Source organism: Cervus canadensis, chromosome 12 (genome assembly GCF_019320065.1).
Source record: "Cervus canadensis isolate Bull #8, Minnesota chromosome 12, ASM1932006v1, whole genome shotgun sequence".
NCBI classification, from domain to species: Eukaryota; Metazoa; Chordata; class Mammalia; order Artiodactyla; family Cervidae; genus Cervus; species Cervus canadensis.
The window spans coordinates 214,841-240,390 of record NC_057397.1 but is presented as its reverse complement, the minus strand read 5'-3'; the positions used below and the strand labels follow the sequence as shown (position 1 = coordinate 240,390).

Below are 25,550 nucleotides of genomic sequence, written 5' to 3'. Positions count from 1 at the left end.
CGTGTTAGCAGTAAACCTTTGCCTGTTAGCCTTGCCCTTAATTAAGTTTCTCAGCTTCTGTGGTGGAGAAGGCAATGGCACCCCACTCCAGTACTCTTGTCTGGAAAATCCCATGGACGGAGGAGCCTGGTAGGCTGCAGTCCATGGGGTCGCTAAGAGTTGGACACGACTGAGCGACTTCACTTTCACTTTCCACTTTCATGCATTGGAAAAGGAAATGGGAACCCACTCCAGTGTTCTTGCCTGGAGAATCCCAGGGACAGGGGAGCCTGGTGGGCTGCGGTCTATGGGGCTGCACAGAGTCAGACACGACTGAAGTGACTTAGCAGCAACAGCAGCTTTTGTGGAACTTATAGTTTAATTATTCCTTTGTAGGTAGCACATTCCATAAGCTTACCGCCTACTTTGTAAAGTTGCAGTTTGTTTCATTTGACCTAAAGCTGCACCTTTTACAGATGCCCTTGGTTTAGATACGCTCTTCTTTGATGAACAAGCTTTTTTCACTTGAATTTTAATTCATTCATTAATTGAGCTAATGTTTATTGAGTAGTGACTATATAATAGAATGTCTGATGGAGGCTAGAGTTTATTTAGGAATTTAAAAGCTTAAAAAGAATCCCATGGATCTACCAGCCATTGAGGGACTAAAGTATTCCCTAAACCTTTGAAGTTTCCCAGTCCTGTGGCCCTGTGCCTTCCCAGAGATAACCAGTATCCTAGATTTTGTGTTTATCATTCCCTTGCCTTTTAATGTATGTATTTTTATAACATACAGCTATTGATACATGTAATTTTTTCATGATTTCAAAATAGTGGTAGGTTTTAAGAAAGTGAATTCAGAATACTGCTTTTGTTCAGTGGTCATAGTTTTTAAAGAAAAACCTTCATAATAAATCCTTATGAAACAGGTAATTTTGAGTTTCAGAATTTTTTTTTCATGTTTCCATCATACACTGTCTTATACACTCCTAAGTCACTTACTTAGAACTTTGTGCTCGCCCTTGTCATATCCCGTGTCTGTCCCTGAATGCAGCACACTCGAGCAGGAAGCATTTCTTTGCTTTCTTCTAAATTTGCAACTCAGGCAGCTAATTTGCCTGGTGGCTTAAATTTTAATGGCTGGGTGTATGGAAGAGTACCCATAATCTCTGAATCAAATTCAAAGATGCCAGGACAATCTGATGTAATATTATTTTATCATGGTTTACTTTCATTTAAGGAGCAATATTGGTCTCCTAATTTATTGTACTTATTGCACGTAACCAGGCATCCTAGTGAGTCTTTTACTTAAAATAGCTTAACTAAGCTCATTCATTTTTAAATACTGAATTTAAGTCTATCCACTAGATGTCAGCATTAGGAAAGGTGTATCATACCGTGTGTAGAATCACAGCCAGAAGAAATGTGAGAGGTTCAGTCTGAGTAGTAAACTGACCTGTGTAAAGTCACATATTTTGTGATAGAATCAGAACTAGACATCAAAATCCCCCAATTTTCATTCCATTCTTTATGTCACATAAACGAAGTTATTGGCCTTTTGTTTAAGGCCAATAACTTAACTCCCTGTAATCGCTAGACTAATAAAATATATTGATCTTGACATGTGCTTGTGAGATTTTAGTGCTACTATAATGATACTTTAGCTGGGCACCCAGAAACACCTAGATCCTGCTTCTTGCTCTTTATATTTTTCAGAGTAAGGAGAATCAAAGTGTTACCTTATTAGGAGCTACACTAATACCTGGTGATGCTAGATTAGATAGTATTGGTAAGGTGAAGAATTAAGTTATTCTCTTTGAGTTCCTCTGTATAAGTCAGATTTCAACCAGGAAGGCAGAAATCTTGCTAAGTATTTGAAAACAGGAAATTTAATATATGGATTTATTTACACAAGTGTTGGAAGCCCGAGCAGAATGATGCTGGGGTCTGTGTTTTTACGTACAACACTTCTGTCACCAATTCTGGACTGTTTTCCAACACCACCTCTGACACCAAATGTGTGGAGTTTCTCCCTCACACCAACCAGTTCCCCACCTCTCCAGGCACCATCTAGGTGTCCTGCACTCTATTTTGATTCTGATGTTAACTGTGTGAAGTGAGTATACACCTCACAGGTTAAGGGCTCCGTCCCTGGAGACTGTCCCCACTCCAGATGTCAGGCGCAAGTCTTTGGCCTCCTCTACCTCTCACTGCCCCCATGAATCAAGGCTTCCCACAACCCCATCCTCACATTTAGTGACCTGCTTTGATCAGTGACTCATAGAACTCAGGGGAACACTTTACTTGTTTCAGTTTATTATAAAGGATTTTATAAAGGATACAAATGAACTACCAGATGAAGAGGTGCATAAGGTGAGAGGTCTGGAAGTATCCTGAGCACGGACATTTCTGTCCCCGTGGAGTTGGGCTGTGCCTCTCTTCCAGTGGGTAACTGCATTTACCAGCCTGGAAGCTTCATTATGCAAGCCTGACTGATGATAAGTCATTGGTCGTTGATCAAACTCAATTCTTTTTTTACAATTAAAAAATGTTTAATGCCACCCATGACTGTTCCTTTACAGAGAATAGATAATATATTCATTGCAAAGAATAAAATTCCTTAACCTAACATCCAAGGCTCTCTCTGATTCAACATCAACCCGGACTTCAGTAGAGCGGAGTGGCTAAGGGCACTTGGAGGTGGGCCGCCCCGGCCTGAATGTTAAGAGGTCAGGAGATAGGGCTGAAAGTTGCAGCTCTCTGGTCATGCCTTGGTCTTCGTGGCAACCGGTCCCCATCTTGAAGCTAACTAGAGGCTTGCCAAGAGTCAGCTACAAAAACAAAAGAGGCTCCTGCCACCCTGGAAATTCAAGGGATTTAGGAGCTCTGTGTAAGGAACTGGTGATAAAGACCAAGTTACATATGTGTTATATCACACAAGGTAACTTAGATATTAATGGTACCCACAGGAAGTAGCCATCACTTCTAAAGCAAAAGGCAAGAGGTGGATTAGGAAGAATTTAGATGCTTGGAGGAGGAAGACTGGATGCTTAGACCTCTGAAGGGGGCGGCCAGGCCTTTCCCTGCTTCCAGGAGTGCCACAGAAACGAGAACTTGGAACCACAGCTGCCTTTTGCTCACAGGAAGTACTAACAGAACTTGAAAAACAGAAAGAAGGATCTTCTTTCTCCCCACCTTCCAGTTTTTTTTTTCATGGCTCCCCCAGACAGAATATACTGAGCATTCAGCTGACAATTAGTCTAGGACATGAACTTTACAGCTTCCTTGTCCCAACATCACAAAGCAGATTATGGAAAGATTGGCGTGGGGAGAGAGAAATAGGTGAGTAACCATCACGGCCCACCTCTTGACTCCTCAGCACTCGCTTCCGTGTTGAATTAAGGACAACAGTAACAGCAGTTTCATGCTTCCTCTCCGAATGTTTGTTCTTGGATAGCTCATGCTCTAAGGGTTCAGGTGGGAGGGGGAAAGTTTCTATGAATCTAGAAACACAGAGAGAAGGAGGAGTCTCCTTATTTTCTAAGTTTAGTGGAACCAGACATGGGGAGAGACTTGCAGTCCTGGGAGCTCAGGTTTTACTTAAGCACATTTACCACAAAAAAGATCAGAAAACAGCAAGGTCAGGAGCAGAAGGGAAATATTGGTTGTACCATGTAACGAGCAGGTATTTGTCACTGTCATTGTCATTGTGTAAGAATGATTCTGTTGAGCAGCTTCTCTTGTTGGGAAGAAGGTGGGGAGGAAAGGGGAGAAGTAGGAACAGGAAGGTGAGTGTGTGATGTACATTTGCAGTACCATCAGGAGAGCAGACAGTGTAATGTCATGTTAATTATTGCAGATGTTTTATTGGCAGACTTGCTTGAGTTGGTTATTTCTCTCCATAATACTGTTGCTCCCATGGACGGAGGAGCCTGGTGGACTGCAGTCGATGGGGTTGCTAGGGGTCGGGCATGACTGGGCAGCTTCACTTTCACTTTTCACTTTTCACTTTCATGCATTGGAGAAGGAAATGGCAACCCACTCCAGTGTTCTTGCCTGGAGAATCCCAGGGACAGGGAAGCCTGGTGGGCTGCCGTCTCTGGGGTCGCACAGAGTCGGACACGACTGAAGCGACTTAGCAGCAGCAGCAGCATACTGTTGCTCAACTACTGGGGGTTTTCAGCTTCTTACACAAAACTAGTGTGTTTAATACAATTAACTGCTGTGTTCCTAGTGTGAATTGCAGCTATATCAGAAGCTAAGGAAGAATTGTGATTATACCTCTCCTTTAAACTACTGTGCACCTAACTGATCCTTTAAAGAAATATCATTGGACTCACCTGTCTACAGTCATTAAGTTAATTCATTAGCAATTTAGTGAATATGAACCCTGCCCTGTATCGAGTATTTCCTTTGGCTTTCCTCATAGCTCAGTTGGTAAATCATCTGCCTGCAATGCAAGAGACCCGGGTTTGATTCCTGGGTTGGGAAGATCCCCTGGAGAAGGAAATGGCAACCCACTCCAGTATTCTTGCCTGGAGAATCCCATGGACAGAGGAGCCTGGCAGGCTACAGTCCACAGGATCGCAAGAGTTGGACACGACTTAATGACTAAACCGCCACCATGCTGAATATACATTTGGTGAATAATTAATATTCAGCTATGGGCAAAACTGAATATCTTTATTGGGAAGATCCCCTAGAGAAGGGAGTGGTTACCCACTCCAGTGTTCTTGCCTGGAGAATTCCATGGATAGAGGACCCTGGCGAGCTATAGTCCATGGTGTTGCAAAGAGTCGGACATGACTGAGCGACTGACACTTTCACTTTTCACTATTCACCTAAGGCCAAAGCTGAAAATCAGTGTAGAATAAACTTCTGAGATAGATGAATAAACCTGAAAATCTATCAAAATTATTATAATGTAATTAATTGTAATAGATTTAAAAGTTTGACCTATTGAAAACTTTTTATTGTTGTACTGTTGCCAGCTGCTAGCTTACTCCTGGAATCACTTCTGCTGTTCATTTGCAATATTGAATTGGCATTAGCTTTCAAATGGTTGGTGATGTTGCAGTCTAGAAGCAGGTCTACAAATAGAACTTTGTGCACTGTTTGAAGAAGATGGTGCCTGAAATTATTTCAGAAGCAAACATGCCAAGTGAGATTGTTGATATCACTTGAATTATTTTCAAGTTTCTACTATTTTAGCCTGTACTTGCTGCTTTGTGTAATCTCTTGAGAAATGTTTATCCTTAAACCTTAGACCTAGAAATATTGCACTGCAGTTATGTAACGGCTTTCAAGATAGCAAAGCCCTATGAGTTTCTACCTGCCTTTCTCTATTTTATTCACCAGATTGCAACATTTTCTGTGTAGTAGATGGATGGGAAGGCTTTTTTCAGTGTGTGTCATTTCTGTAATTAGTCTGTTAGATAGAGCACATGAATTTGGTTGTTTCTTCAACAGGCTCCAGCAGGTGGAAGTTATTAGTAATTTTTTTGCTGAAGATGTTAATTATCTTCAGAGTACAATATTGATACTTTTTACAGTAAGGCAGACTTTTAAACATGTGATAACTACTTGGTTGAATATAGTCACAAAGCAATTCTGGACTCTTGTATCTCTGGTAGTTTGTCTTCAGAAGGAGAATTATTAAAGGAATTTTTTATTGTTTTGCTTGTACAAGCTACAGTTTGTTACATTACATTGTGTAATAGTTTCTGAATACACAACTGAAGAGTGTGAACAAAATGTAAGCTTGTGACTCTTTAATCATTCCTGGCCTTCATCATGTATGTACCATTGTCAGTGAACATGGTGTCATATTTTTCATTACTGATTTTCCATCCAGTTAATACTGCTTCAGAGTCATCGTACAGGTTATATGAGAATCAGAAATGTCTTGGTAGACAAGTAAAGACGAGTAAAGACTATGCTTAGCTGAGTTCCATACCCACCATTTTGTTGATTTTAAAGATTTTCAGAGGTCTGAATAGCTGTAAGATCGAGAAATAGCATATTTAATATTAAGTAAAATTTTGTATGTAACAATATATTTCAGGAACATTGTATGATAATATGTAATCCTAGGCAAAAGAAGACCTTTTTGCCTAGAATTCAGAGCTTGGGTAAATAGAAGAAATTAGTCTAACACTAAAAATGGTCATCTCTAGTGATCATTTTGACAAATTTTTCTCACATCTATGCATTTTTAGTCATAAATTAAAAGAAATGGGATGATATTAAAGCAGTCTTACGAAATCGATTGTTTTTTGTTATAAAGAATGAACTATTTTTTCAGTATCTCCTTTTTCTCTTAACACTTCATATTTCTTTGTGTTCTTTATTCATTTATTGAGTTGAAGATGATAATGGATATTGGCTTGATTTTGGAGTTTGTCCTCCTCGTAAAATTTTGAGGGGGCACAGTTAACACTCTGATTTTAAGTTTTTTTTTTTTTAATTTTAAGTTTTTATCAGAAGATGTGAATTCCCAAATAGGAGTTTCTTTGGAGGATGTATCATCTAAAGGGAATTAGCATTTTAACCCACACCTTAAAGGTTATTACTGTTTAATGTTATGAATGAAGTTCAGGTTTACAAAGATCAGAATTCCGGTATTGGCCAGTCTTCATCCTTATTTGTATTTTGGAGCCATATTTATGGCTGTGGGAGGATATTAGGTTCTTTGTAAGTTATCTTGGCAAATTGTAATTTTCTTGATGTTCATAATATTTGACTGAGAAGGAAGTAAGCTTTTCCTAAATTCTCAGGTGTTTTTTTTTTTCTTTTCTCTTTTCAACTCCAGAGTTTTCAGTTGTCAGTGTTTATTTTGGTATTTGTTTTCTCCTCTTTGGAATACTCTTATAATTTTACAGACACATTTTTATTTCTTGCACCCCGCCATCCCCCCGCCAGAACCACTGCGCTGGGGCGTTGCTGCTCACAGCTCTCCTTGCAGAGAGCAGGGGCTACTCTGTTGCAACTGCGGCGGCTTCTCTGGTTGTGGAGCAGGGCCTTCAGTCCTTGTGGCTCTGGGGCTGAGTTGCTTCTCAGCACGTGGGACCTTCCCAGACCAGGGATTGAACCCGTGTCCCCTACCTTGGCAGGCGGGCTCTTATCCACTGGACCACCGGGAACATTCTTTGTGTATTTTTAATCCTGCAGTTATTCATCAAATATTTATCACTACCTGCAACATCCCAGGCTTTATTCTAGATATGGGGGATAGGGTAATATACAAAGCAAAACTCCTGTCTTCTTAGAGTTCACCTTGCAGATGAAGACAGACTAAACAGATATTCAAAGGAATGAGGATGTGTTAGGTGGTGATAACCATCAATTTGGGAAGGGGACAGAGAGGAGAAAGAGAGAAGAGGTATAAGGGACAGATTGGTGAAGGAAGCACTCTCTGAGGTGGTCTAATTGAAGCGACAACCGCAGGAAGTGCAGTAGCCTGTCACTTAAAGAAAGGTCTGTGGGCAGAGCATCCCAGGCCAGGGCAAAGCAAGTTCAGAGACTCCAAGGAGAGAGAAGTCTTGCTGTGTTAGAGAAACTGCAGCAGGCTGTTGTGGAGAATGATGGGAGGTGAGGCTGGAGTGAGTCAGGGAAAAGTCATGTCGGATTTTGTACAACCTGGTAAGGAGTTTGGATTTTATTCTGAGTGTAGTAGTAAGCCATTGCATGTTTTTGAGTGAAGTAGAGATGTCCATTTGTATTTTTGAAAGATTGCTTTGCCTCAGAGATTGTAGTAGGAGGCAAAGGTAGAAGCAGTTAGGAGGCTTTTAAAGGCCTCCTGGCAGGAGGTGATGGTGGCAAGAAGCAGGCTGCTGAGCAGTGAAGGAGGTGAGACGGGCATCCTTTAAGCTAATGGTGAAAGTGTATTACGGAGTGTCAGTTATGTCAGATGCGCCTGACAGGTGAAATAAGGTGTGGACTTGAGAGCTGATCATTGGAATTAGCAATGGGTGTTACTTGATGACCTTGCCAGAGCAATTTTGGTGGTATAGGATTGGGCAACAAGCGAGGTTGGAGTGGACTTAACAGAGAAATAAAAGACACTGAGTGTAGGCAGCTCTTCTTAACGAATTTTCCTGCACAGAGAAGCTGGGAATAGAGTGGGAGCTGGGGAGGGAAATAGTTTCAAGATGAGTTTTTGCTTTGTATTAAGATGGGAGAAATAGCTGCATGTATGCCAAAGAGGAGCATATAGAAGAAGAATAGCCGTAAAGCAGGAAGGAAACTCAGGTGAATGTATTACCCTAAATGTCACATGAAGAAAATGTTTCAGGAAGGAGCAAATAATAAATTGGGTCAGAGGCTATTAAGAGGTCCAGCGAGTTGAGCTGTGAGAATTGGCCTTTGGACTTTACCAGATGCAGGTCTCAGTGAGCCTAACAGAGAACCAGCTTCCTCATAGTAGTAGTGGGCGTAAAAGCCAGACTGGAATGAACTGAGAGAATGAAAGGTAAAGAATAGGAAGACATAGTTACAGACAGCTCGTTTGACAGGTTGCTTTAGGGAGGATGGGCAGGATGACACGGTTGTAGAGAGGGTGTGAAGGGCTGCTTTTCCTAAAGCGAGGACAACAGGCCCCTGAGGGAAGGGCGTCTGTCAGGAACAGGTGCAGAGGAAAGCAAGTGATTGTTAGTGAAATAAGGGGGTAGAAAGGACAGTAGGTGTTTCCTTTTCTTGTTTATTTGGGGGGTAAAAATATAAGGAGGTCATTTCTTCGTGTGAGGATGGAATATACATTGGTTGAGGTTTGAGGCGATCTTTGTTAAAAGCCTGTGGAATAGTCAGCTGGTAGTGGTGGGGAGAGGAGAGTAGGATTGCTCAGCTAACCTGAGAGCGCGCTTCCTGTCCGTGGTCACACGTTTAATGCAGTGGCTCTTGACTGGGGGCAGTTTTGCTCCCTGGGGAATAGTTGATGATATCTGGAGACCGTGTTGGTGGTCACAGCTGGATGTTGGGATGATACCAGGTGTCTAGTGGGTAGCGGCCTGGGATGCTGCTAAACATCCTACAATGTAGGGAACAGCCCTCAAACAAAGAATGACGTGGTTCACATGTTAATAGTGTCAAGTTTAAGAAACTGATTTACAGTGACTCTTGTCAGTATGTTTGAGTTTTCCTTCTTTCTTCCCCCAGCAAGAAGCATTTATTAAATTTATAAACTGGATGTGAACAAACCTGACACTAACCAGAGTCACTCAGAATGTGCTAGGTATGCTGAAGGAGAGAGTGGCACTGTGATGGGAGATAACTGGCCAGGGGTACAGCTGCTATTGGTAAGGTTAGGGACAAAGGCCTCTCTGAAGAGGGGTCGTTTGAGGGGAGGCCTGAAGGGCGAGGGGCTTCCCCAGTAGCTCAGTGGTAGAGAATCCGCATGCAGTACAGTAGCTGTAGGAGACAGAGGTAGATCCCTGGGTCAAGAAGATCCCCTGGAGGAGGGCATGGCAGCCCACTCCAGTATTCCTGCCTGGAGAATCCCATGGACAGAGGAGCTGGCAGGCTACAGTCCACAGGGCCGCAGAGAGTCAGACACACCTGAAGCGACCACGCACACACACATGCTGAGGGATGAACAGAAGCCAGCTGTGGGAAAAACCCTTGAAAGTAGCATTCTGGGCAGAGGAGACAGCATTATAAGACCCACCCTGAGCTCAAAAGGGTAAATGAAGCAGCAGCATCTCTTAGGAATTTTCTGGAAAGAAAGATGAAATAGCACATTAACTGTGCCATGTAGTTGTGTTTCCAGGGGCTTCTGTTACTCTAGGTAAGGACACTTCTTTTCAAATGTTGTATGGGAAAATGCTCCAGTGTATTTATTAAATGCCTTTTGTGAGCTCAGAAACACATGTGACAGACCACCGGCCAGGAAGAACACGTTCCTTTCCAGATAAGCTGCCAGTTTTGAAACAAACATATAAATAAGAGCTCTTGGTCACAGAATTCCACCAGAAATCTTGCAAACACTTGAAGTAAATTATATGTGACTTCTGTATATTAAATTTCTTCTTAGCTTATTTAGTAAATATTTATAATATTTAGTTTAAATCCAAGAATCACAATAAAAAGCAAATCAAAAGGAAATTCTTTACTTTTTCCTCCTGAATTCAGATTGTCAGACTTAAAGTTTAGCATTGTAAATAGTAACTTTTATTATTTAACTTTGAAATAGTGCCTCTCAAGTCTATCAGAATTTTGGACCAAGTTTTATGTAATGTGAAAAATCTTTTATATATTTTGTGTCAGGTTCATTTATTCATCTGAAATTCAGAGATCATATTAGAACTCTTTTAGATGCAAATGACAGAGGCCCTGCTCAACTAAAAAGGTAAAAGGGACATTGATTGAAAGAAACTAGGATGTCTTAAAACCAGAGGAAAATCTCGCAACTGAACTGAGGCAAATGGCAGCAGCCGGAACTTGGGAACAAAGAGAATGAGAAATGAAGGACTTGAGAACATGTCGCGTGACTCTCAGCAACATGTTGGCTTGTGACAGAGTGGCTTCCTCAAGGGCAGGAAGCACACGGGTTCCAGAGTCTCACGTGCACAGGTTCTGCCGCTGGGAACAGACCCTGTGGGTCAGTCAGATCGTTCTGACAGCAGCCGGAGCAAGGGCAGTTGCTGCTCTGCCAGGTGAGGTCCTGAAGGTTTTGCTTCCACTGCATTAACCTGTTTAATGATTTTATGAACCCTCTGCAGTGGAGGTGGTTATTGTATATATTTCACAGATGAGATGGAGAAGGAAATAGCAGTCCACTCCAGTATCCTTGCCTGGAAAGTCCCACGGACAGAGGAGCCTGGCGGGCTACAGTTCATGGGGTCACAAAGAGTCGGTTATGCCTGAGCACACACTGATGAGTGAACTGAGGCTTGGAGAAGTGAGGAAGCTTGACTAAAGTCACAAAGCTTAGAAGTGGCAGAGTTGTCAGGGGGTGGGGTGGGGGTAAAACCCTGGCAGTCTGGTACCCAACAGAACTGACAAATACTGTTATGTCATAGTCACTGAAATCAGTCACACTGAGGAGATGGAGAGGGAAATGGCACTGACTCCAGGATTCTTGTCTGAAGCATCACACAGACAGAGGAGCCTGTCCACGGGGTTACCTCACATCGGATGCGACTGAGCAGCAGCATACTCATAGGTATTGAAATCAGTCACATTGGAGATGGAGAGAGTTTTTTTCTTTTAACTGTAAACTATGTGAGACAGCAGGAATATGGTTTTAATTTTTTTGCTTATTATTTAAAAATAATAAGCTTCTGGTGGCTCATAGGATAAAGAATCTGCCTGCAGTGCAGGAGAACCCAGGTTCTCTGAGTTGGGAAGATCCCCTGAAGAAGGGATTGGCTACCTGCTTCAGTATTCTTGCCTGGAGAGTCCCATGGACAGAGGAGCCTAGCGGGCTCCAGTCCATGGGGTCCCAAAGAGTCGGACAGGACTGAGTGAGTAAAACTTTGACTTTATTAAAAGATAGTATGTAGTGTAGTGTTAAGTCACTACATCCCTACATCCCAAGTCTGACTCTTGGCAGTTCCATGGATTGTAGCCCACCAGGCTCCACTGTCCATGGGACTCTCTAGGCAAGAATACTGGAGTGGATTGCCATTCCCTTCTCCAGAGGATCTTCCTGATCCAGGGATCAAACCTGGGTCTCCTACGTTGTAGGCAGATTCTTTACCGTTTGAGCTACAGGGAAGACCATTAAGAGAGAGGACAACTGATAGTATTATAATGAACCATTTTCAGACCTTTGAAAAATTCCATGGGTTTTTGTTCAAAGAAACACATGATGTAGATTGTCTGTGTGCTGTGCAGTTTGCCCCCAGGAGACATTTGCTGCTCTCCAGGTCGTTTCTGTCTGTCACAGCTTGTGTGGTGGGTTAGTACTGCATCTGGTGTATAGAGGCCCGAGGTGCTGCTGAAGACCTTCCAGTGTGAGACCGACCCCTCTCAACAGCGGCATGAACGTGAAAGTCTCTCAGTTGTGTGTGACTCTCTGTGACCCTGTGGACCATACATACAGTCCATGGAATTGTCCAGGCCAGGATACCGGAGTGGGTTCCCTTCTCCAGGGGATCTTCCCAATGCAGGGATCGAACCCAGGTCTCCTGCATTGCAGGCCGATTCTTTACCAGCTGAGCCACCAGACTCGGCCCCAAATGTTAGTAGTCCTGAGGTTGAGAAACCTGTATTAGATAAACTGGGCCATTTTCTAACTAAGAGTCACTTTTTGGGATGAAGACGTGAAAAGGATTCTGAATCTTTGTGTACTTGGGAAGAGTGAATAGGTCAAGACCAAGTATGATGCTGGGTGACGGGTGTTAGTGGCACGTTAGGCTGGGGTGCCTCCAAAGAAGGACTAAGTAGTGGAAGAAATGCACTGAAGGAGATGTAGAAAAATGGAGCAGATAAACTTGGCTAGTTTCAGTATTTTCCCTGAGGATCACTGTGTGCATCCAAGTGCTAAGGTGAGGACACTTAGATCTCTGTCTTCTCCCTCTTTCCTCTACCTGGTGGTGGTCTCACAGGACTAATTATAGGGCAGCATTTTAGCAATACTCTTGACAGAAGTGGGCCATGGGTTTTGTGATTTAAAAAATGTAGTTTGTATTAAAAGAAACAGAGCCTTTTTTTTTTTTTTAAGTTACTTTGTGAATTTTGGTTTTTACCACAGGGAACGTTTTAATTGGATGCTTTCTGTGGGCCATACACTGTGCTAGGAAATTGGTGTTTAATCTCATTGAGCTCTCATGATGGCCTTTTAAGATGGTTACTGTGACATGTGTATTTTACTGGGGAAAATGAGTCCCAGAAAAGTTGACTACTATCCTCAAGGCAAACAGCTCTTTAGGTAGTTAAACTTTTGATTTGATTCCATAGATTAAGCTCTTTTAACAACAAATGGCGTGCTGCCTTTTCCTCTTAAAGACAGTTACCGTCCTTTCACATGCAGATTTTCCATCTATGGTTTAAGTTTTGATACCTGTAGGTAATTCTTTGTATATTTGGTCTTAGTTCTTATTAGTGACAGAATTTATACATGTTTGGAAACAGATACTCCATATATATTTGAAAGGTTTTGAAAGTTGAAGCTGTGAAATAGTTTTTTCCCAAATGTTCCTAAAAAATTTATTGCATAGATTTAGTAATACTCTGAGGTCATTCTTTGGATGTTTTATTTTTTCTTGTATATAAAAGCTTGGTATTATTAAACTTTTCACAGTGTAGAAGATAATTAAGATGAAATTTTTCTCTTTTAGTTTTAATCTCAGACAGTCCATCTGTGTCATACATTGTACAAAATCCTTTCAGTGAAATTCTGTGTAATAGGAATTTTAGTGTCAAAAATAACATAGATCCCTATTGCTGCCATACGGGGCATTATTTTAAGAGACGGGTCCCTTCATTGTTAACCATTGTTGTGAATAAACTAGGCTGCTTTTAACATTTCTAAGAAGTGTATTCCAGTTCATCGGACTTTGGTCTGTAAAGTGAGTAGCCATCACACGCAGACTCTGATTTCCTCTTTGGGAAGCTTAGAGTTAGGAACGTGTGCCAGTGCCCAGAGAGTAGGTGGAGGAAGGGAGCACCACGCAGGACACTGGTGCTGACTCTTTCCAGACTTTTTTGTAACAGGGCTCAAGCAATAAGGTGTTTTCTTTCATCGATAGAAATAGTTACTTTGTATTTCACTTCATTTACCTTTACCAGAGCTTCCATATTTGGAGAGAAAGTATGGAGCTTAGAGGAGGGGAGGGGATGGTCTGTTGGTGGTGCCTTAGACTGCCTTCCCTATAGCTGCTACATCTTCAAGGTGTGAATCTGATTTCCTGGAGGATCCTGACCCCTCCTTACACCTTCATCCCCACTGAGTCATGGCAAATTCTTGGGCAAGGTTTACATCAGTGCATTATTTTTCCTCTGCAAAGTTAAAGAATTGTAATATTTACTGGCTCCCTTTGTGTTGGTTTGCTGTGTTAACTTCTAAGTTACATACTTTGTGTACAGTTGATATTGTTGAATAATCAACCTATGAGTTAAATAATAAAAAGTTTGATTAATCTTAGAAATATAGAAAATGTAGAAATACTGGTTTATGTATGGTAAAATTTTAAAAATGAGTCATTAATTGATATCTCCCTTCAGTCTTTAATGGTTAAGTGTGGTTTGAATACTGTCTTCCTTATACTCCTAATAGGATTTGCTTCTACAAGAGGTAAAATATCCCCAATATTTAAAAATAATGGTCTCAGTATTTCCTTAGGTGAGAAATCTATTCTTAATGTTAATTTAAATTGAGAATATATGCCTTAAGCATTTTAAAGGAGTAACACTTAGCATAGATGTTAATGAAATGTAACTATTGTAAGTTAAACGTAAAAATCTAATCTTTCTTTCCAGTTTTGCTTTATGTAAATTTTTGGATATATGGAAAAGAGGGACAAGAGCTATAAACTCAGAGCCAAATGTGCTTTTGTTGTTCCAAATTTTCAATGCCAGAAGCATATAAACCTGCACCTGTTGGTAATTATGAGCAAGCCAGCCTTTGCCGAATCCCAGGCCTCTGCTTAAAACTTTTTTACTGGAACTAAACAATGTTGCCATTTTTATTTTTAGGTTTGCTGGCATGGGTAATCTCATTAAGGTGCTAACCAGGGACATAGACCACAATGCAGCACATTTTTTCTTGGACTTTGAAAGTAAGTCTCATAGCCCCTCACGGCTGGTGCATAATGGTAAAGGTGAAAGATAAATTAATACTCACACCACAGTGAAGGCCAGCTTTGTTAATAAAATCACGGGGATCACACAAAATTTGCATGACTTTTTTTCTTAATCGTAGGCAAACATCACCATCATATGTATAATTTAGTTTTTCATTTGCCGAATCATGTTGAGTGTGTAGCCAGTGCTGTCCTTTCATTAGTCCATGAAGCAACTAGCCTTATGATGAACATTCTAATAGTATGCCTCAGTGACTGCCCAGCAATCTGGTTGCTTATAACCCTATAGTAATTCTGTTCATATGAAGGATCAGAGTTGTGCTGCATATCCAGAATCAATTCTTTAAATAACTTCCACAAATTATTGAGAATCCAAATTTGATTAGAAATACGTGCTTTGTTGAATGGCATACAGGAAGTAGTCTGATATTCTGCTACTCTTAAGATGAAAGCAAAGGTGAGCTGTGGCCAAAATTCTTAATATTTGGCTTTAAAATAAATTGTTGTTTCAGTGCAATATTAAACAAGATTACCTGTGAATAATTCTTGATCAGAAATTTCTTTTTCAGAATACTAGCACTATTGGAATACTTAAAGAATTTTTCATTATAAGGCCATTAATGAAACTTGGGAGAATTTTAAGAAGAAGTAGAGCAACAGTTGTGCCATTGTGTACAGGAAAACTACATTTCACCTCTAGGTCCTCCATGTCAGCACCTGGAGACCCCGCTTTGCTGTCTGCCCGAGCACAGTCTGGGTAACCTGAAGGACGAATTCATGGCCTAATGAACATTTTCCCTGTTACGATTTTTTTTTTAAGTTAAATTTCAGATGTTCTTCTTTATAAAGGGATATTTTCTCTTTTCTCATTCTTGTCTTGACAGGTACCTTAACATGGGGAATCTTCTTAAAGTTTTGACATGCACAGACCTTGAGCAGGGGCCAAATTTTTTCCTTGATTTTGAAAGTGAGAAGATGATTTTATATCTATTTTTCTTTGCCTGCAGTAGACTGCGTTTGTCTTGCACTAAATGAATGTTTCCACTTTGCCATCTTTTTAACTTTTGCTTTGCATGACTGAGCTATGAATTGTTTGAGTAAAACTTCTTGTGCCTTCTAGAACTGGAAGTCATATTTTATAGATTAAATTGTGATAATGTTTTTACTTGAATTTTTATAAGAGATTTATATCTCTTAGTTGGACATTAATTTATAATTTGAGATCTCTAGTAAAAACATTTGAGATGCTCTGAAAACATTTTTATGAAGAGATTTTGGTGGAAAGGATATGCTGCTTCAAGATTTGTTAATTAGAAGCAATATTTTGGGAAAATTTTACTGTAGTTGAGAAAAATTGATTAGGTTTCAATTACTCTATGTACCTATTGAAATAATTTGAATACAAAATCTGTTCATGAAGGCCATTCAAAGCTCAGTAGTTTGGGCATAATATTAAAAGGTAAGTGTGAACCTTAATTATTTAATCTTTGCAGATAACTGATTTTAAAAGTTAAATTTATTATATGTATTTATTTCAGGAATTCATTTTTTTTCTAACTCTAAATAAAAAGAAAAATAATGGGTTCACAGACCTTTAAGTAATTTGCCTTCTGTTTGTTTTATGTTGCATGACCTATTGTAATATGGTCTAAGAGTGGCAGGTAAGTGTCATTGACCTCTGTGCATGTTGAAAAGCTTTTGCTTTTTTGGCTGGCAGTATTGCTTTAGCTTGTCTGGTTGTCAAATTGGGAACAATGATATTCAATTGGTGTTTTAGTGTGAATGTTGCTATTTTAACTGATCATTAGAAAATTGTTAGGAAAGGGTGAAGAGCCTTTAGGTTATAAATCACGTTACCACTTGCATTTTCATCTGAGATTAAAACATTTGAACAGATTTTTACATATTTAAGATATTTTATGAGTTTTAAAACAAATCCCTTAAAATAAATCCCCCCAGAGATGTTGCATTTTTTCCATCAACTTCAGTTTATGTGATATTATACAGTTCATCCTATTTTATGAATAATTTGTATTTTTTTTCTTTAAATAAGGACAGATCATATGAGCACATTAATTTATAGTTTGTCTCCATTTGATGGGGCAGTCTGTGGTCTCTGATATTTTTCCACTTTTACTACATTCCTATTGATGTTTCATACTGACAGTTTGCATACTCTGCAGGCCAGTGAAGAGTAGTAATGTCAACATCAGGACCATATTGTTTGGTTTTTAGGGAACGATGTTATTGAATGTTAGTTTTCTTGACCCTTCTCAACAATTTAACAATGCTATTTTAAATGCATGTTTAGCATGAATTTTAATCAGCTTGGGGATATTGAGCAGTTTGCTGATTTGAGGATTATTCTTTCAGATGAGGCAGCTTACATTAGAGCTGTATTTTAGTTTACTTGCATCTGTTTCAAACTTGCTGTTGTATATTTTTCTGCTATTCTGTCTCCTTTTTATCTTTGTCTCAAGTTCCTTACATTTGCAGAATCTTGGCTTTGATACAGTCAAGATCTTGTTCAAGACTTGGCACTTGATCTTTTTATAAACCTAGCATTATGTTGTGGTCAAGTGAGAAGCATGAATTTACTGTAGTTTTCAAAATATTATTTGATCTTGGTTTTCTAATCTGTGGGGGTTTGGATCATTATCCTTAAGTTTTAAATAGCTAATGTAGTAGCAGGAGGAGGTTAAGATTAATAACAAGAATAACCAACAATGAAGAACTACATATAAAGTGTTAACTTCCTAAAGGCAGATATAAATTAAGTATTTGTTGCTTATATCAGCCAATGTAAAACTTTTGACACTTACTGGTAACCTATAAATGAAATGTAGTGAAAACAGACTGCAAACTACGTCAGAGTTTGTCCTGTTAATTCTGTTACATTTTGTAAATATGTTTTCTTTTGAATCTAATATCAGAGTTGTCTTATTCAGTTTTATCTCTCATCTATTTGCATATTTATCTTCTTTTTGGAAATGTGCATTTGTAAAAGTGTATTTTATCATTCAGCTACTATAGTGACCCCTTGAAACTTCCTTCCTTTTTAACTGTTTTATACCAGATTCAAAATTGCCAACACAGTTGATTTGCCAGTTCATAGGTTGATGAGAATAAAGTCATATTCTGTTATTAAACAGTGTTTAATACATTATTTATTTCTAGATAAACTGTAATATTTAGGTTACCAGAATAATTTAGCTTTACTCATCATCATTCTAATTGGTTAAGCCTACCATCTCCATGCATCTCCATGGTCGGGCAGCTATAGAAACAATACCATACAGACAGATATATTGGCATTTTGCATCAAACTGTATAAAAATTAACTATTCTAGTAATTTTGAACTATGATTTAATGGACCCCTATATTTTACAAAATGAAGACTGTCTTTAAAGTACATCATTATCCCTTAATATATGTGCTTGCACACACACAGTTTTTCACTTCAGCTTGCCTCGTGTGTGCCAGCCAGTAGATACTGGGGATGCCAAGATAACTAACAAACAACCCTCACCTTTGGGGAGTTCTCAATCCAGTAGAATAGATAGAAATGCAAGCTAATTATTTACATCATTCAAAGTATATAGGTCAGGAAAGGGATTAACTTTACCTGTGAGTGGATTGGACACGATGGAAGAATTCCTGACAGTGATATTAGAGTTGGGTTGTGAAGGGTGATAAGAATGTTTCATGCTAATTTAGTGCAGGATGTTGTGGAGAAAAAGGAACAACATGTTTTTTTAAAAAAAGCCTTGAGGCATGAAATGACATTCTGTGTTCAGTGAAGTGTATTATCTACTCGAGGTACTAGAAAGAGGGTCTTTTTCTTAAAACAAATTATCCCTATATGATTTTATTTTAAGAATAGTGGTTTAATTAATATGTAGAGTTGCCCCGTAAAATTTGGTGGCAGTTATGCTAATGACAGCATATTAAAAGCACTGAATTGGGGCCTGTACAGTCTCTTCTAGTTCTTGAAATTTCTTATTTTATGATGACGCTGTTAATTGATAGCTCCTTCTAATGACAGATCTTTAGCCTGAGTAACTACTTTGTGTACTAGTTCACGCAGTTGTCTCTTGCGAGAAGAGGGACTTTTATGTCCCTTCCCAACCTTAGCAAGGTGCTTCATCGTCACAGAAGCTCAGTGTTCATTAGTTAACCTTGATTCGTGTAACTCCAGGTAGACCAAATAGGAGAGTAAATGTAGGTGGTTATTTGTGAGAAATAGACTCTTACTTTCTCTAATTCTTTGTTATAGAGCCTTTCCACTTAGTCATACTTTTCTTCGAATTCTTGTGTCTTTTGTGTTTCCTGTTCTCCTCTCCCCCCAGTCAAAAAAAAATTTGATAGTACCCACTCTCTTAGTCTTTGGTTTTTCCATTTTACCTTTTATATATTTTCAGTTGCTTTTGCCCTGTACTTTGAAATTTCTGATGGCATTTTGTTATATTTATTTTTCTAAAATGATGTAGGGTTATATTTGTTTAGATGTAAAAATGCTTTAACACATGCTAGAGCATATTTATGAATCTATACCTTATCATTCATTCAACAATTATTTATTATTAAAAATCTACTAGGTACTAAGTTTATATACTGAACAGTGGTATGTACTGTACATACTCTGCCTCAGTGGGATTATAAACATTTACTGTATGAATGAATGAGATTGAAGCAGAAAGACCTCTTATCACAGTTACAATTTTTATGTTACAAATTTTTTTTCCTTTTGTAGCTTATCTTTGCCTCTGTACCATAACAACTTCAATTTTAGCAGTTACTTTCAGTGACTCTTCAGTAGGAAACTGGTGTGAAATTATTAAAATAATTAATTTTACCTTCAAATAGTAAGAGTAACTGAAACATGCTTTAATTTCCCTTGAACAGCTTTTAAAACTAAGCTTGATGAGTAATCACTATGCCTACTCTCAGTAGTAGATAACATTTTGCAATCAAATGAATGTCCTTTTGTTATTGGCTAAGCTTATGATATGTTTTTCCTCAAGTAATTAAATTTTTCATTTTTTGCTATGAGAAATCAAAGTGACAAGTCTTGGTTGATCCCATTTTGGGGAAAAATGCTTTATTTTATATAGTCCTTTCCCCTCCTGAGTATTTCACCCTTTTGCATGACTTGCTGTCAGTAAAGTAGTGCTTACCTGTCTGCTCTTTTCTGTTTGTCTTCATTTCTACAGCAGTCTTCAGCAGCTTTCAAAATTATAAATGTGACTTTCCTGTGACAGTCTAAAACATGTTTAATCAGTGTGGTGCTGGGTATTTTTTCCACCCTTAAGGGAAACTGGAATCTTCTCCTTTATTTTTAAATTTCTTGGTACTTATTAAACCTTTAATAATGATTAACCACTTCCAAGGTCTATTTAAATCTCCTTGATAATATTTCTTTTGTATATAATTCTCTGTCATATTTTTCTGTTAACAGCTAGTTACCATACCCAAAATACATAGCTTAGTGTTTTCAAACTTCACAAATATCTTTTAATATATAATAGTCAAAATATTGTCCTTTGTCATGAATTCCCACTTCATGAATTCAAACTATGATACGTGTCTACTATTGATGTTATGTCTGTAGTTTCATAATTTCATATGGAAAGTATAAAACTGCTGTTTTTTGCATGTAAAATTTTTCTCTACTGCATCTGGTGTAAGTATAAAAAGTTATAACTGAGGTGTACTTTTTTTTTAGTGTGTGTCTAATTATGAGTGGAGAATATGGTCTGGCTAAATGAAAAAATATTACTGCTAAATGACAAACTTTGATTTTTAAAAAATCATTTAGCTATAATATCAGTATTTGCTCCTAGTAATACCTTTATAGCTTTGGACACAGAGTCTTAAATTTTTCAGTTGACTCCTCTTGTGTAATTTGTCATAGCAGTTTCTTTGAAAAAAAGTGCATGATTTCTGAAAGGAGACTTAAAATGAGGAAGCAGACCTGAGAAGACAAACTCTTAGGTTGGCTTTGCATGTGAACGTTACTGCTGCTGTAGCACTGTGTTAAGTATGTTGAAATTGAAGTCTGGTACTGTGATTGCTGATCAAAGATGTATTTTTGACTAGTTGGTGAGTTTAATAGATGAATTGAATTATGACTTGCCTTAAGCACAAAGTGAAGTTCCAGGTTTTAGGTACCTGGACTCCCAGTTTCGTGTGTGAGCTAAGTTTTTAAAAAAATTTTAAGGAAAGGAATAAATAGATCTTTGTATATTTATGGGGAGGTGAAGTATGTGCAGAAAAGTCTAGGTTCTAGTATTATATGATTGGTAAATGATATTTATGAGAAATGTTCTTAATTCATATTATAAATTTGGTCTGCCTCCCCTACCCTCCAGAGTATAAGAGAAAATTTTAACATGGAGGAATTCTGACACCACAATTGCTCTCTAAAACATTATGGTAATCATAATGTTTATTATTTTAAGTGCTTTTTGCCTTGTCTGTAGTCTTGAATATAGTCTAGTTGGAAAGATTTATGAAAAACTCAGATTCCTCACAGAACATCTTTTTCCTTCATTTTCCCCCACCAAAAATCAAATGTATTAAATAAAAAAGACTTATCCTTAGCGAAACAAATGACCAGGGTATTAAAAACAGGATTTTTGTCACCTCAAGCCTTAACAGAGAAATCCAGAATTACTCATCTATCAACACTTCTGTTTTGTGGCTAATGCCACACATGGTGGAAGTGCCCATATGTTTGTGTTCCTAACTATGCTTTTTATAATTCCCCCTTCATTTTTCTTCTCACTCAGTCCCAAGTATATAGAAACTCAGTTTTTGCATTAGTATTTCAAAATTTCAGTGATAATATTGTGTCTTTAAGTATCTAGTTTTTAGTAGCCTGGTAATTCTGGAGTCCTTTCATAACTCAAACTCCTCTGCATAGTAATCTGCACCTTTTGTTCATCAGCAGAGAAGTTCACTGGTCAGTGTATAAAGTGGTTTTTAGAACCACTAAAGTCTTTTTTCTTAGTTTCTAATTTTTTATATCAAAACTCAGTCATTAAAGTGAACTTTATTTTAAAGGAAAGTAGTTTGTCTTAAACTGTAGATGAGCCAGCTACATTAGTTAGTCTTTCATTTCTGTTAAGTTAAATAGATGGTTACCCATGCATTTTCAGTCATTACTGTTAGTGGTGAGTATAGCAGAAACAGTGAGTATACACTGACAATTAAAATTTTTGACTTATAACTCTCATTTGTTTAATATAACACGTCATGATTTGTAACTCGAATAGTGATGTTTGATGTTCCCTTGCTTCTCTATGATATTTACCAACTTGAGGCTAGTTATTCAAATACAGAACTCTGTAAAAATGGTCAGTCTTTTATAAGAAGTGTGAAGTTAGCATTGGGAAAAATGTTAAGTCAAACCAACTTTTTAGACTATTTATTTTTGGATTATTTAATACTTGAGTTATTATACATGTACTTAAAAAAATCATGTGACTGTAAATTTTCTTGTGCTTTCCTGCTATTTAGATGCCCAGCCGACAGAGTCTGAGAAGGAAATTTATAACCAGGTGAATGTGGTTCTAAAAGATGCAGAAGGCATCCTGGAGGACTTGCAGTCGTATAGAGGAGCTGGCCATGAAATACGGGAGGTGAAAATTACTGTCCCTGTTTTTAATCTCTGTTGTTTCCTGTATTGTCTATTTGCATAGTCAGAGTTATTTAAAGGAAGATCACTTGCATTATTTCAGAAGTGGTTGCAGTGATAGAAGGGTAAACAGAAAACAGGATTCTATAACTACGTAATTTATATATATTAAAAAGAGAATTCTTTTGGCTTACTCTCATACCTGAAATTTACAGTATCCATGGGGGTGCTGTTCATACTGTTTTTGGAGGGGAGAACGTCGAGCATTCTATGGATTTTCTGTTCTGCCAGTCTGTCATTCTGCTCCTCCTAAGCTTCCTAGGAGAAAGCCAAAACCATCTTTGTGGTCTGGACCCCCTCAACTGTGTCTGATGCCACCAGAGAGCAAGTGTATGGTGTGGTATCCCTCAGCTTTCTTCTCTCAAACCTCTGAACTTATCCAGGTTATCATCCATCTGTTTTTCTATTTCTTCTGTTTTATTTTTTTTTTTCCTCCCAGAAGAAGCCATGTGCCTACTTCTTACCAAGACTAACTTCTCTACTGTTGTTCTCTACCCTCCTCTGAAACTTTACTCTTTTAATTTCCTTCTCTTAATTGCATCTTTTTCTTTTACTGAGTTCTTCCCCACACGTGCACACATACACTCAGGTGTCCAGTACTACCCAAAGAAACTTCCTGGCCTCTGGTCTCTTTTCTCATTGTATTTTTTGAAGGCATAGCTTACACTTTGTCGTTTCAGTTTCTCCTGACCTTCTGCTCCTGTGTTTCTCACCTCTCCTACACTGGACTGCTCGTTTCCCGAACGTCTTGCCCATGTACAGTTCCTTGCCTTTGTTTTTGTCTGGAACATGGCACTTCTTTTTTTCTTTTCCTGCTCAGTTCCTATCCTTCCTTCAAATCCCAGTAATCTTCTACTTCCCTATACTCTTTTGCCATAGCACTTGGCACTTTTTTTTTTTTTATGGTAGCCACCACTTTTTTTTTTTAAAATCACTGAGATATGATGTCTATTTCTTGAGCCTTCTAGCTTGAGGAAGGTTTCTTTCTTACTTTTGTGCTGTCAGCACCTAGTATAGTGCTTGGTAAGCAGTTAGTGACTGTTGAATAAATGCAAGAAGACTAATCTTGCCATTAGCATTGGCTTTAGGTAAAACCTTACAATTTCAGTAAATGAAGGCATGTAACCATTTCTGTGAATTTCAAGTTTTCTAAACATACCAAGCTGAGTATAAATCAAATGTAAAAAGAACAAATGTGACTACTGAGACTGTCATAGGTCAGTGTGAAGACTTAATTGACTTAGTAGAACAACCATTCTACCTTTTGAGAAGGCACATGATAGAATAACAAAGTGGTTAAAGTTTAATGGAGGTTGGTTTATGAAGAAACAGGTTTTTTTTTTTTTTTTTTAAAGAAATGGTCTTAATCAATGCAAGTGGCATTATAGAATCATTGTCTTTTTGGAGGTCAGTTTGACAAGGTGTAAAATCAGATCTATAAAATTATATGTACTCTTCTGTCAGATATTAATTTTAGAAAACACTCTCCAGAAGGCTGTCATTCAAGGGGGAGGTGAATGTAAAAATCTTTATGGCTGCCTTATTCATCATAGCAAAAATTTGGAAGCAATTCATAGAGTTGTTTTGAGGATAGAGTTAGATAATCTATCAGAAGAGACACATAGAAGCTGACACAGAGAAGATAGACTGAGAGTTTACTGTTATTACCATGCTAATGATGTGAATTATATATATATATATATTTGTTTAGATAGCGCTTTATTAAACACGACTCTAAAGGAGAATAAAATTTGATTTAAGATAGAATCTACTGACTTCCTGGCGGTCCAGTGGCTAAGACTCTGTGCTTCCAGTAGCAGGGGGCCTGGGTATGATCCCTGGTCAGGGAACTGGATCCCACATGCCACAGCTAAGAGCAAAGATCCCGTGTGCTGCAACTAACACCCAACACAGTCAAATAAATAAATAAGATAATTTTTTTAAGAAAGAATCTATTAAATAAACAAAGCTTATTCTCTGGAATAAACCGCTAGAGAGGGAAATAAGAACTTTCTGCTAATGTTTTGGTATATCAAACATTTTAACATTTTTGAAAATAAGTTACAATGCCTGCTCCATGACAGCCTCCCCTGCTTCTGTGCTTCTCACCTCTCCTACACTGGACTGCTCGTTTCTGAATGTCTTGCACATGTACAGTTCCTTGCCTTTGTTTTTGTCTGGAACATTGCACTTCTTTTTTTCTTTTCCTGCTCAGTTCCTAGCCTTCCTTCAAATCCCAATAATCTATTTCCCTGTACTCTTTTGCCATAGCACTTTGCATGTTATTTTTTTTAATGGAGGCCATCGCTTTTTTTTTTAAAAAGGCTTGACATCTCACTGAGTGCCCTTTTTCACATTGGACTATGATATAGGTGCTATGTCAAAAGTGTTCTCTGACAGCAGTGGAACTGATCTGAGAGGAGAGTCACAAGTATAAGGAGAACCATAAACAGTTGTCGTAGAAGAGCAACCAGTGTCTTCGGTTCTAAATCCAGGCAAGGCACACCCAGGGAAATAGTTAACTCTGTTCACTCTTAACAGTGAGTGACATTTGCTGGAGCATTTTAATATTATGAGAATGAGTTGGTATTTAGAAAATTGTGTTTAAATTCTTGCAAGAGAGATTGGATAGGCTTCTGAAGAGAAGAAAATGCATTTAAAATTTTTATCTGTTTGCTTATTTCCCAAATAATAAAATGAACAAATTTTTACTACTAGATATAAAACCGTTGAGATTTGGCTTAAAGACTAAAAGGATTGTTTCATGCACATCAGAATAATACCACAGTCCCTTTGAAATAGTCATATTAACATAATGTGAAATAAGGATTGTTAGATGTTGTAAAGTCCAGTTTTCTTTAACATAACATTATTTCTAAATAGTCGTATAAGTGAGATTCATTTCAGACTCCTATTTGTTTCTGTAAAAAAGCTTATAAGGCAGTTTGCTTAAACAATGTATATAGCCCACTAATTTAGCTTGTTGCTAATTTATCTGAAAGTGAAAGTGAAGTCGCTCAGTCATGTCCGATTCTTTGCAACCCCGTGGACTGTAGCCCACCAGGCTCCTCCGTCCATGGGATTCTCCAGGCAAGAATACTGGAGTGGGTTGCCATTTCCTTCTCCAGGG

At 38.4% G+C, this 25,550-nt stretch overlaps 1 protein-coding gene across 8 annotated transcripts in view; it reads left to right on the top strand.

Moving 5' to 3' along the window:
* CYRIB (CYFIP related Rac1 interactor B) overlaps positions 1-25,550 on the top strand; it is a 148,394-nt gene that overhangs the window by 103,271 nt on the left and 19,573 nt on the right. For 5 of the 8 annotated variants that reach the window (XM_043484498.1, XM_043484500.1, XM_043484501.1 and 2 more), the window contains 2 exons: positions 15,605-15,687; positions 22,243-22,364. In XM_043484498.1, the coding sequence (XP_043340433.1) occupies positions 15,615-15,687; positions 22,243-22,364 (195 nt within the window). In that variant the 5' untranslated portion in view covers positions 15,605-15,614. Of the gene's footprint in view, positions 1-14,613; positions 14,697-15,604; positions 15,688-22,242; positions 22,365-25,550 lie in introns of those variants that run through there. The other 3 variants (XM_043484502.1, XM_043484497.1, XM_043484495.1) reach the window with 3 other exon arrangements.